Source organism: Sceloporus occidentalis, unplaced genomic scaffold (genome assembly GCF_023333645.1).
Source record: "Sceloporus occidentalis isolate IW3139 unplaced genomic scaffold, rSceOcc1.0.p SCAF_3, whole genome shotgun sequence".
NCBI lineage: Eukaryota > Metazoa > Chordata > Lepidosauria > Squamata > Phrynosomatidae > Sceloporus > Sceloporus occidentalis.
Genome location: NW_028316983.1, coordinates 54,218,889 through 54,236,286, shown reverse-complemented (window position 1 = coordinate 54,236,286; position 17,398 = coordinate 54,218,889). Strand labels below are relative to the sequence as shown.

The 17,398-nt window shown below is 43.0% G+C and overlaps 1 protein-coding gene across 2 annotated transcripts in view; it reads right to left on the bottom strand.

Annotated features, from left to right (window-relative positions):
- PLXNA2 (plexin A2) overlaps positions 1-17,398 on the bottom strand; it is a 586,503-nt gene that overhangs the window by 33,947 nt on the left and 535,158 nt on the right. For both annotated transcript variants that reach the window (XM_089514441.1, XM_089514442.1), the window contains 3 exons: positions 12,581-12,727; positions 10,929-11,088; positions 9,880-9,983 (listed from right to left, as the gene is read on the bottom strand). In XM_089514441.1, the coding sequence (XP_089370567.1) occupies positions 9,880-9,983; positions 10,929-11,088; positions 12,581-12,727 (411 nt within the window). The remainder of the gene's footprint in view (positions 1-9,879; positions 9,984-10,928; positions 11,089-12,580; positions 12,728-17,398) is intronic.

Genomic DNA, 17,398 nt, shown 5'->3' with positions numbered 1-17,398 from the left:
AAAAAGATTTTAAAATGCAAAGATATACAACTCAGCACAAAAGTTAGACTCATACAAACCATTGTATCCCCTATTACCATTTATGGATGTGAGAACTGGACAGTTAAAAAAGAAGATAGGAAGAAAAACAATTCATCTGAGATGTGGGGCTGGAGAAGAGTGCTGAGGATTCCATGGATAGCCAAAAAGACAAACAAGTGGGTCATAGAGCAGATCAGGCCAGAAATCTCCCTAAAAGCCAAGATGACAAAACTTAAAATGCTGTACTTTGGACACATCATAAGACATAAATCACTGGAAAAAAACAATAATGCTTAGAAAGGTGGAGGGAAGTAGAAAGAGAGGAAGGTTGCATGCTAGATGGATGGGTCCTATTAAAAAGATTATGAGCATGAGTTTGCAGGTGTTTGGCGGAACAGTGGAGGACAGGGAATCTTGGGAATGCCTCATCAGCAGGGTTGCCATGGGTCGAGATCGACATGAAGGCAATTCAACAACAACAACAACTAGGGTTTTTTAACTGCGATGCAGCCACTTAAAAAGCCCTGCTCCTTATGCATGTAAGTTATATTGTTCTGAAAGGCACAGAAATCAGTAAGGCTTTGGCCAATAACCTCAGTGTATTGACAGAATGATGGAGGTACAAATAGTTCTTCAGAGAGCTTGTTTCTGAACTGTTTAAAGATTAAAAGTTAACAATACCACTCTAAATTAACTTGGAAGCATAATGGCAATCACTGCAACTAGTGAAATAAAGGTGTCACATCATTTGACCACTTTGCACCAACTTGGTCTTGCGTGACCATATTCTGTACTAGCTGAAGTTCCTGAACCATTTCTAATAGGCAACTGACATAGCATCACTGACATTGTATCATTTGAACATATCTGATTATTGATTTCCAATTTCTGCCTGCTCCCAGTTGAACTATGAACTGAGAGACAAGGGTTGGAGCCTCCTCAGTGGTGTTGCCTAGGCTCTGGAACTCCCTAAGGATGCTTTATTTGCTCTTTCTTGATGATTTTCTACTCCGGGGTGGGGGGAGGGGGGATGTGTACAACCCTGATATTGTTGGACTATAATTCCCAGCATCTGTAGCCAGCATAGTCAATGGTGGGGACTATAAGAGTTGCAGTTCAACATTATCCAGTTCTGGGCGCCACAATTCAGAAAGGACATTGAGAAACTGGAGCGTGTCCAAAGGAGGGCGACAAAAATGGTGAAGGGTCTGGAAACCATGTCCTATGAGGAACGACTTAGGGAGCTGGGGATGTTTAGCCTGGAGAAAAGAAGGTTAAGAGGTGATATGATAGCACTATTTAAATATTTGAAGGGATGTCATATTGAGGAGGGAACAAGCTTGTTTTCTTCTGCTCCAGAGAACAGAACCCGGAACAATGGATGCAAGCTACAGGAAAAGAGATTCCACCTCAACATTAGGAGGAACTTCCTGACAGTAAGGGCTGTTCGACAGTGGAATGCACTCCCTCGGAGGGTGATGGAGTCTCCTTCTTTGGAGGTCTTTAAGCAGAGGCTGGATGGCCATCTGTCAGGGATGCTTTGATTTGGATTTCCTGCATGGCAGGGGGTTGGACTGGATGGTCCTAGTGGTCTCTTCCAACTCTATGATTCTATGATTCTATGAATATCTGTAGGGTAGTACAATTTCCATCTATTCTTTAGTTTGTTTTTTCTGTAGATGTACCACAAAAGTACATTGTTTCCCATGCTAGCATTTACATATACTAGCCCTGGTATGTAAGTGTATATGTATTCATAAATGTATTTATGTCCTTGCTTTTCATCTAAACTAAAAGACACAAAGAAGTGCTTGAAAACTGATCAATAACTTGAATACCCAAGCTTCTGCAGCTGGGACAGAAGAAACATTTCCTTTTAATTTAAATGAAAACCATGGAAAATAGCAAGTAGCAGTAGCAGCCGTAGCAGCCGTAGCAGCCGTAGCAGCAGTAGCAGCAGTAGCAATAATAATAATAATAATAATAATAATAATAATAAGCCAGCAACTTATATCAACTCAGCCAGGATAATTTAGCATGGATTTTTTTTAACAACAACAAGGTAAATGATCTTGGCTGAGTCAATATATGTTGCTGGCTGAAACTGCAAACAGCATTTAAATTTGGTTTTATGAGTGGATGGGAATCAGTAAAAAGGTCTGCTGGGGAAATTTCCAAGAAGAGTTCTGAGCTAAGTGGGTGGCTAAATGAGGGTCTCCTGCAAGTCTATGCCAGCAGCAATAGATGTGAATGAAGAATGCTAGATTTCTAAAGCAGACATTTGCTTCAAAATAAAGGGGGAATGCTGAATGTATTGTGTGTTTTGTTTAGCATACAGACTCTGCCTCACAATGGTAATGTTATGGGGCATATTTTCAGAGACTTTGGGAAACAGCGTTGAGCAGAATGTTCAACAGAGATAGGCTGAAACAGGTATAAAGCCACAGTATAAGGGATTTTCTAACAATACAGCACCAGTGTTCCTAAGTCCAAACCTTATAGTATTTTAATAATAATAATAATAATTTGTTTTATTTATATACCGCTATTCCAAAGATCATAGCGGTGAACAGCAAGTAAGCTAATTAGCAAGTAAGCTAATTAGCCCCCAACAGTCTGGGTACTCATTTTAGCGACCTCGGAAGGATGCAAGCCTGAGTCGAGCTTGGGCCCTTTTGCTGGTCTTGAACTCGCAACCTTGTGGTTTTGAGTGAATGGCTGCAGTACAGGCATTTAACCACTGCGCCACCAGGGCTTGACAAAAGAAGGCGTGTACTGATGCTCTTACTGAGAAGGACAGGTTGGGTAGGAGTGAAATAAGTCTAGTTGGTGGAAAGGGGGGAAGACATCGCCAGAAGGAAACACAGAGAAGGTTATCGCATGGGGGAAAAAACGTTCCCCGATGCGTTCTAACGAGCACGAGTGCAGGCGCGCAAGGAGTGTGATGGGAACCCGATGGGCCCCAGAATGCTAGTTTACCGCACGGAATGCCGCCATCGCCGCCGGGCGTTCCCATCGGGTTCCCAATGTGTTCCAGGAGGCGCCATTCTGGGAAAGCTTTTGAAACTGACCCCAGAAATGGCGCTTCCTGGAGGACATTGGGAACCCGGTGGGAACGCCCGGCGGTGATGGCGGCGTTCCGCCGTGCGGTAAACTAGCATTCTGGGACCCATCAGGTTCCCATCACGCTCCGTGCGTGCCTGCGCTCGTGCTCGTTAGAACGCATCGGGGAACGTTTTTTCCCCCATGCGATAACCTTCCAAGACACATAATTGGAAGAAAAAGCCACAACTTTATTGAATACAGCTGACAAGTAGGGTTGGTCCACATGCATGGGTCTGGATATGGCATCAATCAACCCACCTGTTGCTCGATGAACCATGTTGCCCATCACGGCCAGGCCCTGGGATGACAGAAGGGGTTAACCGACATGTCCGCATCTTTGCCCCTTTGTCACCGAGGGACGCTGATCAGGAGATGCCCCCATAATGGCAACACCTTCTCACTCCTAGCACCTCTAAGTCCCTGTGGGACTCCCAGTCCAGTGCTCTGCAGCACTGGAAACCATACCCTCCAGATTCACAGCCCATGCTACCACCCCTGGAAAGTTGTGACAGCAATCACAAACCTCAAACCAAGTAAAGGGTGGGAGTGTGGGGAGAACCAGGCTGGAATGGCAACCGCCCAAGCCACGTTGCCTTAAATAGGCCAAATAACGAATAGCAAGAGGGGAGGGCAGAAGTCCCGCCTTCCCCTGGCCTCCCAATCAATCAGGGAGGCCCCTGACCATGCCTGGGGGAGAGACTTCTGGCTGCAGAGGCTGCTGGTACATGTAGTCTCCCAGCAGCCACCGGATGTCCTGCCCACAAAGGCCCGGAAGACCAATCCTGGCCCAGGAATGGCCCCAGTGCTCAGCCGGAGGAGGAAGCTGCCACAGACAGGACACCTCCCTCCCCTCGCCAACTGGGCTGGCCTGATGAATCGGGCTGTCCCATTTAGTGGATAGAAAAATGCAGTTACAAGACAATGAATGGATCTGACTGAAAACAAGTCAGATATCTGGACTAGTACTTCATAGCCCATGTCTGGCAAAGTTCCTGGTACTATTACTCTTGGATTACAGCCACTAATTTGCAGTGAGAGGGAGGGGAATGAAAATGGGTTCTTCAAGATTAAATCCCTAAGAAATTCCAATATCTCTTCTGGAAGGCAATAACAAGTAATTAGGGACCTGTGGAAAATGAGTATGTGTTTGAGTGAACTTTCAATCAGTTAAATGAAACTAAGTAGAAAACAAAACAACAAACAATATAATGCACATAGCTAGATTTCAGGGCCTTTGGGTGGAACAGTAAAATATTCCCATTCTCTTAGGGATGAAACAGATGGGCAAAGTAAAGTGTTTTCCAGCTGCTCTTAAGGCAGGCTGTTTAGATGAAAGCCATGCTCCGAGTTAAAACCAGAGCAAAAAGAAGATGGGATAGTCTGACTCAAGGCTGAAAATATGCATTTTTACAGCTGCAAATAAACACCATGACATGAGTACAGGACTTCAACAATGCAAAGAAATGAAAGTATGACAACTCCAATGGATGTAATTATACAAACCAGACAGTCCAACAGGGGGGTATGTAGGGAGGCCTCCATGATTGTGCTTTGCCAGTTCATTATTCACACACCAATGTGCCGATGCCTAGTATGGGTGGAGCATCACAAATGTTACTATGTGGCTGATCAAATGGGCAGTCATGCAATGGGATTGCATCTGAGCAGGATATGAGAGGTACTTGGAGGTCACAGGTGGTGTGTTTGTGTGACAGTGCACATATATGGTGGGGAGGTAACAAAAAAGTTTTAGCCAGTGGCACAGCTTGATGCTGCACTATGCAGCTGGCCTGTGCTTATTTGGACTGCCTTGGAAGAAGGCTGTGTAGGCTCAACCCACATTTGGAAAATGTGGGTTGCCTGCTTGTCTGTTCCAGCCCTTAGAGACAGCCCAGGCTGGAATTAAAGGCAAAACAATTTTAAGTATTTGTTTGCCTCATTTGCATCTTCCCCTTTCTCTGAGGAACTCATGACAACATACATGGAGTTTCTCAGTCTTCTCTCCCTAATGCTGGAAAAATCAAATCCTGCTTAGCTTTATGAAATATAGTTGTACCAACAACCATTACAGCACTCTTCCACATTATTGGGACAGTCTGAAACCAATCTAGTAGAGAAACTGGCTAAAGCCAGATGAGAGAGACTCATCAACAGATTCCTTTGTAAGAACATCTTTCTTTTTTCACAAGAAAACTTGAAGCAGTTGTGAAATGTTCAACTACCCTCGGGTTTAATCCACCCCTCACCTGTCAAATATTCCAAACCATTGGTTCACTGGTGGTAAGCGAGCCCTATCTTGACAAGGGTTAAGTATACTCTCAGTCTGATGCATTCTCTATTTCACCCTAATCAGCACCTGCAATTGAAAATTCATTGAATTCCTCTGCCATGCAATTCTTGTCTGGACAATGTCATTTGCACACATTACAAGGCTCAGTCCTTTGGGGAAATGGGGTTATTGTATTGCCAAGGGTTGCAGAGGATGCCAGGAGCTGTATCTAAGAGCCTGGCTGACTTGTTTGCTGACTGAAGATAAATAAATGGTTTTTATATATGACATTGATAGTATCTGTGGCCCCAGGTATACCTGCAATGGACAGAGAATTAGCACTAAAAGCAAGTAAGAATAGTTTACCTGTAGTAGTAGAATAGTTTACCTAAAGTAGGAAAAGCACACATAGGACTACAATGTAAGGAAGTGTCTCATTTAGCTAAATTGAGCTTATTACTTCTGAGAGAAAGATACTTCTGAGCAAAACATACTTAAAATTGCACTGGATTCATGCATGTACCTTTGAACCACAACACAGTACAGTGAGCCCTTGGTATCCACAGGGGATCTATTCTGGATACCCCCGTGGATGCCAAAATCTATGGATGCTCAAGTCCTATTGACCTCAATGGTGGCGCGGCCATGCAGCCACAGCACCACTGGGGACAATGGCACTTCACTATTCTGGCCACCCAAAGCCTACCTCGCTGCTTCACTGGAGGAGGATGGAGGAAGGAGGAAGAGCAAGACAGAAGTATTGGCAGGGAAAAGGAGGAGGAGGGGGTGGTGGTGGAGTTGCTCCTGGGCAAGAAGAGGAGGATGGAGGAAGAGGAGGATGAAGGTGCAGTCAGGGTAGAGGAGGAGGGAGGAGGAAGAGGTGGTGGGTGAACAGGAAGAGGAGGAAGGGGCAACCTCTTGCCTTCTGATGCGGTGAAACAGTGAGGTGGGCTTTGGGTGGCCAGGGTGGCAAAGTGCCATTGTCCTCAATCTCCGCTCCTGCCTCTTCCTCCTCTATCCTTCTTTTCCTCCTCTGCCATCCCCTCCACCCATAGACTTGCCATCTGTGGATGCTGGAATCCACGGATGGCAAGTCCACAGATATGGAGGGCCTACTGTACTTTACATGGACAAATCCACATGGACCATGGGTAAAGAATTAAATATACATTCAACACTTGGACTACACAAATTTGGCAAAATTAATAATAAATGTTGTTGAATATTGCAGAGTAGCATGTTCCTGCCAGGCCTTTTGTATTACCCAAGTTTAAATCTACATGCATATAAGCCAGTTGCCATATTTAAGTGAACAATACTCCTGTTGAAAGGAATGTGTTAGCAACTTCATTTATGATCTCCCATAAATCTGCCATGTGCTCATCTGTCTGGTTTTTAGGGCACATGGTTATCTCAGAAGCACAGTGTACTATGGCACATAATGTCCAATAGTAATAAGAATTAATAGGAAGACTAGTGCCAACACAAAGCAAGATGGTAATCCAAGGAAGATGTATAACTTCACTATGAAAAAGGAGATGTTTGGGGGTTTTGCTTGTTCTCAGAAATTGTTCAGAAATAGCAATAATGATAGCCTTTACAAATTATACGAGCTTAGGGAAGGGGCAGTGGGGCACCTGGTGTGTGTGTTGCTTGCCTTCAAGTTAATAATAATAATAATAATAATAATAATAATACTGTTTATTTATAGCCTGCTTTTCCAAAGGAAATCAAAGCGGGTTACAACAAGGATATAAAGCATTATAGAATTTGGACAACAGTATATAAACATCATAAAAACATTCCAAAATTAAAAACACAATAAAACCACAGAGAATAAAAACCATAGCCAAAAGACAGAACTAGCTGGAAAGCAGCATATATGATGGGGAACAGATGTCAAGACACATGGGGGAAAGCCTGTTGGAAGAGATAGGTCTTAAGTTTCTTCCTAAACAGGTCAAGGGAGGTAACAGAGTGGAGCTCGTCGGGAAGAGAGTTTCAAATCTGCGGGGCCGAGACAGAGCATGCACCACAGTTTCAAGGTCCTCCCAGCCCAGGTAGGGTCGCAGCTGGCGTATCAGCTGAAGCTGGTAACAGGTGCTCCTGACTGTCGCATCCACCTGAGATGTAAGGTGGAGCGATGAGTCCAGAAGCACCCCCAGACTGTGAACTGAGTCCTTCAGGGGGAGCGTGACCCCATTCAGGACAGGTGGGTAAATCTCCTTTCCCGGGCCTGGAGAACCTATCACGAGTACTTCCGTTTTCTCTGGATTCAGACTGAGTCTGTTTTCCCTCATCCAGCCCATTACCAACTCCAGACAGGCATTTAGAGGAGAGATGCTGTCCCTAGTCACTGCATCAGTCGGAGACACAGAGAAACATATTTGGGTGTCATCAGCGTACTGATAACACCGCGCCCCGTGTCTCCGGATGATCTCTCCTAGCGGTTTCATGTAAATGTTAAATAGCATGGGGGACAAAATTGCTCCTTGAAGGACGCCAGATGTAAGTGACCTCCTATTGGAACAACAGTCCCCCAGCTGCACCATCTGGAATCTACCCGAGAGGTAGAAATGGAACCACTGGAGCGCAGTGCCCCCGATACCTAACTCCCTCAGGCATTCCAGAAGGATACCATGGTCAGTGGTATCGAAAGCCACTGAGATGTCCAAAAGCACTAACAGGGACACGCTACTCCTGTCCATGCCCAGATGGAGATCATCGACTAGGGCGACCATGGCAGTCTCAACTCCATAGCCCGCCCGGAAGCCAGTTTGAAATGGGTCTAGAAAATCCGTTTCATCCAAGATCGCTTGAAGCTGGAAGGCAACCGCCCTCTCGACCACCTTCCCTAAAAAAGGCAGCAGTGAGACAGGCTGATAGTTATTTCGAATCAGGGGGTCTAGGGAGGGCTTTTTTAACAAAGGTTTTACAGTGGCCAATTTTAGACTGGATGGAAACCGCCCTTCCCTGAAAGATAAATTAATTATACGGCGTAACATAATAGTTACAGCTGTTCCCCCCTGAGCTGCTAGCCATGAAGGACAGGGATCGAGTTGTTGCCAATTTATGGCGACCCTAAGGCAAACCTATCACAGGGGTTTGTTGGCATGTTTCTTCAAAGGGCATTTGCCATTGCCATCATCTGAGGATGAAAAAGTGTGACTTGCCCAAGGTCACCTAATGTGTTTTCATGGTTGAGTGTGGATTCAAACCCTGCTCTCCAGAGTCATAGTCCAATGCTTAATCCCTGCTCATTGTGCTGAAGACCATTTCCTGCAGCTAAAAAACACTTCTGATGTTTAAAATTTGGGCTCTCTTTTCTCTTCTTTACACCCATGTTTTCATGTGCATAAACATAATTGTACACCCCTGCTACCTGATAAAATAAGTGATGTGATGGTGTTTACAATGTAGATACCAGATAACTATCACTGCCTGACTTATTCCAATGCATAGTTGTGTGGTTAACTAAATTTAACAGAAAGTGATAGGATGGGTGTGGGGGAATCCAAAAGACACAATGATGAGAAAATCTTTTCTACTCCAGAAGATACTGCATCCAAAAATTTTGTAAGAATCATATAATTTTGGACCACAAGGGACTAATAATAATTCCATTAAATCTCTCACATAATGCAAACCTGATAAAAATCAAGATGCTTTTCCTGAATTAAATTCCAAGCATCTGGCTATGCCACTGTCAATTTTTCATTAGTTTCTGGTGAATAATTAGAATAATTAGAAAAAAGGGCCAGGCTGAGAATTCATTGTGTTGCATCTCCAACTGATAGATCTGCAATTCATACTGGTAGATCTGTTACCTCTTTAAAAAAAAACAGGTGAAGCCTTTGGTTGCATGGTATAGCAAATGGACTACAGTGTAATACTTTCTTCATTGCCTCTTTGGCAGACTGTTTCTGTGGTATAGAATTGAGGTCAGATAGTCACAATATGAATGGATGTGATCAATGGCATACAAAATGGGGCAGTTTTCCTAAAAGTGGCTGTAATATAGGTTTGTATTTGAACTGGTAGAAAAAAAAATGCCCATACAGCCTGATATTCTGGTTATGGCTATGACTCCAGCTGCATAATCTTCAGCCTACAGCCTCTTCTTTGACAACACACTCCTCTGTTGCACTCCAGACCTAGGTTTCTAGCATGCCAATTACTATATTGGCCCCTTAGTGCTGAGAGCTCAGCAATATGCTGTCTGTCTTATGAGCACAGCTGACATTTTTAATTTAGTCAATTTTCAGCTCTGCTTGTTGCTGTGAGATGTATGTCAAGGCTATTTTCTCCTTTAATATCTGAACACATTGAACTATCTGTTTTATCAAAAGACTGTGACTCTTCCTGCCTGTCTTGTTAAGAAGAGATGCTGAAGAATTACATTTCTGGGCTTTTAGTGAGGTTTCCCCCACTGTCTTCCATTTAGTTGGCTTCTGTGGGCTTCATGCTAGGTTTTGCTCACTCACCTGATAATGAATCAAGGTGTTTAGTCGCTTCCAGTCACCTTCAATCTTGGTAGTTATGTCTTCATCCTGAAGAACCACACGTGCTATTCGGCCCTGGCGCCACTCTGCAAGGGAAAAAAAGCATGTAAGACAGTCAGTGTCAAAAGCACAAATATTAGCACTTCTCTGAAATGCTGATTTTTAAGGAAGAAATAACGGATTAAAATATTATTCTCCTAATTCCTGAGCAAACCCAATGGCTGATGCTAATGCAGATTGGTTCCTTATACAGTGGATCCTTGATATCCATGGGCTTGCCCTCCATGGATTTAAGCATCTACGGATGGCAAGCCCTGTTGCTTTCAATGGGGTTGTGTGCACTTCACATGTCACATCTGCTATTGAGGACAATGAGAATCAAGGTCACATATTTTTCCTTATTCGTGTGTCTGTGTATGTGTGGAATGGATCCCCTGTAGATACGAAAGGTGGACAGTAGGTGAGGTGAAACTAATCCCAAGAGTTTGGGGCCATATTGCTTGAGCTGCCTTTTCTAACCTATGCAAAGTGCTTACTAAGGGGGGTCTAGAAGATAAGGCAACCTAATGAGTTAATATCCAAAGGCCACACTGTTTAGGAGTGGTGGAGGAAGGAGGACCTGATATCACATTCACTGAGAACATTGCAAAGGACTGGACCAGCCTTGGGCTACAGTAATAACATCCCTAGAATTATATATATCACAATACAAATAGATACAAGCTCTTTTTGTATAAAATATTGAGTTCCCATGTTACTGCTTTACACAGGAAATGTGGTAAGGAAGAATACTGCAGGTATATAAAACTAAAAAAGTTTGCTCTGGGCATCTAACATTTTATACTATGCATCTGATGAAATGGATTATACTCCACAAAAAGCCTTGTTATAATAAATTTGTTAGCCTTAAAGGTGGTACATAACTCGATGTCATTTTTGCAGTCAAAAATTATTCTCTTTGACTATGATAAACTTCTGAAAGGCACATGTCAAGGCCATCTACAAATCTCTCTAAACAAGGATGTTCCTACCCAGGTCCATGTCGACAGCTCGTGGCCTTTGTGAGTATGGAACATTTTTATATACTGCATCCAGAATCTTCTCTTTGACTTGAGTGATGGTGTCACAGTTCAGCACCTTCACAGGAATCTCAGGACTGTTCTCATTGTCAGGATTCACACAATTCAAGATCTATAAAGAAAAATGAATGTGAATATTAAACTGAATTCAGAAAATATCATGAAGGAAACTATCTGTGTGTAGCCATAATACTTTGCACCATAAACTGGATATGTTATTAACAATGTTGTTCCCATAAATATCTCGTTCCTGAACCTTAATATATTTTAAAATGGGAGAATAATTTTGGACAACACAGAAAGGATGTAGAGATGCAGACCTGGCAGTATCAGGGGATATTTTCAGAACAGTTCAACACATATACATGCACAAATCTTATAGGTGTGGTTATAACTTACACAAGTGGATAAAGCCAGTAAACATGAATCAACTCACATAAAGAGCCAATAAATCATGGAACCAAAGCAGCCACAGTACTTAAAGTAAAGTTATGAACTAACTGGTACAGCTAAAAGTTATTTCCACTAATATTTATTATCCTTTTCAGTGTGTGCATGGGTATGTGTGTTAGTAACAGAGAAGACAGGAGGAGAGCCAGGCAGTAGTATGTAATGATTATAATGTTGGTCAGGGATTTGGCAGATCCATGTTCTAGAATCATAGAATCATAGAGTTGGAAGAGACTGCAGTTCAACCCCATGCCATGGAGGAACCTCACAATCAAAGCATCCCTGACAGATGCCATCCAGCCTCTGTTTAACAACCTCCAAGGAGGGAGACTAAACCACACTCCAAGGGAGTGTGTTCCACTTTTGAACAACCCTTACTGCCAGGAAATTCCTCTTAATGTTGAGGTGGAATCTCTTTTCCTGGAGCTTGCATCCATTGTTCCGGGTCCTGTTCTCTGGAGCATCAGAAAACAAGCTTGTTCCCTCCTCAATATGACATCCCTTCAAATATTTAAACAGGGTTATGAGCCTGTCTTTTTCTCACAGGGTTAATTTGAGCATTGGTGGGGGGAAAGAGCCATGTTTGCCACCTTGATCTTAGGAATATTTGGAAATAATTGTAAACCACAACAATACTAATTTGTGGAGCATATCAGAGCCCTATTCTATCTCCAATAGGTAGGGCAGATCTGGGATTATTGGGACATTCCTTCCACAGGTGGAAATGGAGTAGAACATTGGGCACTGTATACTGATCCAAGGAGGAGGCAACCAGAAATGTTCCAGGAGTCCTGGTAAATCTGTACTGCAAGCCAGCTAATGTAATGGACAGGGAAAGACCTACCAATGAAATTCATGTATCAACTAAAATATTATAAAAACCAATTCTCTATTTTTATTTCTCCCCAGCAAGGCATTCCTGTCAGCTGGCCCCCTCATTGTTTCCCAGGAGGCCTCTCTGGCTGTATACATGCTCAGAATTTTCATTATACAATGATTATCTTTGAGAAGATCCACCATTATACAGAGGGACTCACAGAGGATAAAACATTTCACATAACTTTCCAGTTTAATCCATGCCCAGCCCTGGTTGACAAGTACTTTGCATGTTCCCCATGACAGCTAATGGCTGTTTAGAGAAGGCACCCACTCACTAGAGTTTTGTACTCAATCTGCTGCCGGATCAACTTGTCCTCACTTAGGGAATAACGGGCCTCCCCTGTAATAGCATCAATTGGCCCTTTCTCCATCTGTTGCTTGATGGCACAGTACAACATGAAGAGTGGCTCTCCAGCACATTCCTGTTGGATGCAGAACACAGGACAATTCCCACATTAATAAAGACAGAAGTTCTCCAAGACAGACAATAGGTGGCAAACATGCTCAGTTTTAAAATGTCTACACAACTCTGCTGATCTTTAATTAATCTACCCTCATAAATGATGTGGGTTGAGCTGAGCTGACACATTTTTGGTACCTACAGATTATGTAATGTGATATAGAAACAGCCACAGTTTCTAGATGAATGTAAGTTTGTTTTTTGCAACATTTTGTGAGGAGAAAAAGCAACATAATAATAATAATAATAATAATAATAATAATAATAATAATAAGTTTATTTGTATTTTCCCGCTTCTCCCAAAAGATTGAAGTGGGATTACAACCAAAAATCTCCATACAGATAACCATGTCTAAAATACATATCATAAAAATATCACAAAGTATAAAAATTTCAATTACAGTAATCGCAGGGCAGCGCTCAGTTATGCTGTTATGACCGGAAGTGGGGTTTCCTAAAGTTCTTTATAGAAGGTCAGGTGGGTATGCCCGCTGGAAGAGATCTGTCTTTAGTGCCTTCTTAAAGGCATCTAGGGTTGGGATGAGACGGATCTCCTCCGGCAGATTGTTCCATAACCTGGGGGCCCTAGCTGTATATGCTCTTTCGGAAGTAACTGTTAGTCTGACCTTTGGGTAGTCTAACAGATTCTTCCCTGTTGTCCTGAGGGTGCGGGGCGGATTGTGTAGGGAGAGGCGTTTCCTCAAGTAACTCGGGCCCAAGCCATGTAGGGCTTTAAAGGTAACAACCAACACTTTGTATTGCGCCCAGAAGCGAATTGGCAGCCAGTGTAAGGATTTTAGGACAGGTGTTATATGATCTGACCTGGAAGTTCCAGTGATCAGTCTGGCTGCTTCATTTTGAATTAATTGAAGCTTCTGAACCTGGTACAAAGGTAGCCCCATGTAGAGCGCATTACAGAAGTCTATGTGAGAGATTACTAGTGCGTGTACCACCATTTCAAGGTCCTTTCGGTCCAGGTAGGGACGCAGTTGGCGTATCAGCTAAAGCTGGTACCAAGCACTCCTGACCATTGCATCCACTTGAGATGATAACTATAGGGATGGGTCCAGGAGTACTCCCAAGCTGCGAACTTTGTCCTTAGGGGTAAGCGTGACCCCATCCAGGACTGGGTGACAAATCTCCATCCCTGGACTTGGGGTGCCTATCACGAGTACCTCCGTTTTTACTGGATTCAGCCTGAGTTACTTTTCCCTCATCCAGCCCATTACTGACCCCAGGCAGGCTTCCAGAGGAGAGATGCCAACTTTAGTCACTGTATCAGTTGGAGACATAGAGAGATAGATCTGGGTGTCATCAGGATACTGATAACACCGTGCTCCATGACTCCGGTGATCTCTCCCAGCAGCTTCATGTAAATGTTATATAGCATGGGGGACAGAATGGCACCTTGAGGGACACCAGATGTCATATCTCTCTTTGAGGAGCAGCTGTCTCCCAGCATCACCATCTGGAATCTGCCTGAGAGGTAGGAACGGAACCACTGTAGCGCAGTGCCCCCAATACCTAACTCCCTCAGGCATTCCAGAAGGATACCGTGGTCAATGGTATCGAAGGCCGCTGAGATGTCCAAGAGCACCAACAGGGTCACACTTCCCCTGTCGATGCCCAGATGGAAATCATCGACTAAGGCAACCATGGCCGTCTCAACTCTGTATCTCGCTCTGAAGCCAGTTTGAAATGGGTCCAGATAATCAGCTTCGTCCAAGGCTGCTTGGAGTTGGGCGGTGACTGCCCTCTTGATCACCTTGCCCAAGAATGGTAAAAGGGAGACAGGTCTGTAATTGTTTCTCAACTGGGGATCTAGGGAGAGCTTTTTCAATATCGGTTTCACTATAGCTTGTTTTAGTGAAGATGGAAAGATCCCATCCTGAAAGGATGTATTTATTATGAGTTGTAATGACATTTTCATTGCATCACCTCCCTGAACGGTCAGCCAGTTAAAATGCAACATAACATAGCATTAAATATTAAACATTTACAGAGACTGTATTCCTCTAAACAACTATGAAATTCAAGAAAAAATAAGCCATTATAGCAAATATAGAATCTTTGATTTTTCTGTTTTCTTTGCTGCTCACATTTAAACAACCCCAAAGCTGTGATACACTGTATTCTGTGATATTACAAATATTCACCATTTCCTTCTGAACTCTCTGAATATAACACTGGTTACAGTGAGGTGGCTAATGTGATTGCTGCATTCTTCTTCTTGATCTTCTTCTTTTACTTGTCATTCTTCTTCCATATCTATAAAACTCTCTTGACAAAATTATTTATCGATCTAAGAACTCAGAACACGTTATAACCCTTCCATAGCCCTCCACTGCCTTCCTGTTTTATTCCGTATCTAGCGTAAGCTATTTGTCCTCCCCTTTAAAGGTTTCCATGGCCTTGCCCCATCCTACTATAGGCCTTTCTTCCTTGTTCTCTTCTTTTCCATAAATTTTCCACCTTCAGACCACCTTCACCTAACAAAAGGTCTTTTGCCTTCCAACATGACTCCACACATTTTCTCTTGTTTCCTGTGCATGCATAGAGCCCCTTTTCTGATCATGTATCTCTGCTGCATCAACACACTCCTCAAAATTTGTCTTTTTCACAAGGCCTTTGGTTTTTCCCCTTAATCCATGTTTCAGATTTCAAGCATATTGCACTTTTTTCATATTTATCCTTTCCTACTGTTGTCTTCTTCTTTTTTCTGTTTCCCACATTTTTTAAAGTTTAGATTGTGTGCTCCTTGAAGACAGACTATTTTCTATTTTTACACCCGGGGAGCTCTGAAAAGCATAATGTACAGTGAAGAGGCCACATAAGCAATAATTACAACACATATTATAGAAAGGGTATAAAAGTCTTTCAGCATTGTAGAATGCCACAAAATCAAATGGGTTGACACTAGGGTTCCCAGCTCAGGATTGTCCCAGGCCTTGAGATTTCTAGGCCAAAATCTGAGTCCTAGGTATGACCTCCTGTTATATCATTAATAATTATGCATTAAGTACCAACCACAGTCATTCACAGATTTTCATTCAGAGAAAGTACAAAAGAAAGAGACTGAGAACAAGAGAAATTGAACGCATTTTCCTGTTCGGAAATTGTGAAAGAAATCTTTCCAGATCAAGGTGAAATGAAGAGATCATACCTCCTCACATCCTTACGTAGATGGAACAAGGAACAGTTAATCTAGCCTACTCGCTCCTAGTCAAAAGGTGGATGAAGAACAGAACAGAGGGTAAGCACTGGCACCACAATGATTAAGAAGGGAGGAGGATGCAGACTAAATAAAAACACAAACTTCCTGGAGAGTCTTTGTGAGTTGCAATAACCAATCCATTAAGCCTTGCAAACACTACTAGAGTGGCATGCTGCTGGTCTACTAGTGGAGTTTGCACAGAGATGAGGCCACCCAAACTGGTGAATTTACAGACCTTACCGTATTACCCCCTGGGACATTATGAGGGCGTGATGAAAGGGAGTGGAATGAAAACAGAATGGGTGTTATCACCCATTCTACCGCACAACAGAATGCTGCCACCGCTGCCGGAAGTTCCTATTGTGTTCCGGACCCATCCCAGAGGAGGCGATTTTCAGGAACTGTTTAGAAGCTTTCCTGAAAATCGCCTCTTCTGGGATGGATCCAGAACACAAAGGGAACTTCGGGTGTCGGCGTTCTGCTGTGCAGTAGAATGGATGATAGCACCCATTCTGTTCTCATCCCACTCTCTTTCATCACACCCCCATCATGTCCCAGGGGGCAATGCGGTAAAGTCCTACATCTGTTTCTTCTGCCTGGAAACGGCCATGAAAACCAGAGACTTAGGACTGGGCCCTGAGATCTGCCAACCCTAACTGACACATATCTTCCAAAATTTCAAAAATGAAAAGTAGGACATGTGTGGGCTAGCAACATCAGAGTGTGATCAAGATGGCAAAAGTTATTAATGAGGAAGAACATATGTTAGGAGAGGTTGCTTTTCTCTGAGCCTACTGAAAAGGGCAAGACTGTTCTTTCTTGTACTTTCCCTCCTGCTGAATTAATTGAGTGCAAACTACTTTTTTTTTTTACTTTGAACTCAGTTTGCAGCAATTGAAGTAATTTGAGGATAAAGGGGGGCAGGGTTCACCGCCTTCAGAGCCCTTGTGGGCTGGGAGGTGATACAAATTTATAACAAACAAACAGATAAATGAGACATTTTAAAAGAAGCTTAAAAATGGGACTTGAGAAGACTGAAACTGTCCCTGCCAAACTGGGACAACTGTTGACAATTAGAATGGGCATTTGTATTCTCCATCCATCTGAATTAACCATAGAACTGCACCCAACTGTTAGTCTCAACTACAGTAGACCCACTGATTCAACCATTATGTAAATTGTACTGATTCAGTGGATCCACCTAAGTGAGACTAACCATTTGACTGAGGTCATAAATAACACCTTATGTCCAAATGTAAGAGAAATATTTAGCTGTGCAGAATGCATTGCAAAGTACATGAGGTATGAATTTAACTCAGCAGGCTTGGGAAAACTAGTATACTATTTTTCCTCTTCTCTTGTCCACTTGTAATCTTTTATATCTGTTTCCCTTGATGCTGCTTTGTTTACTACTGTATG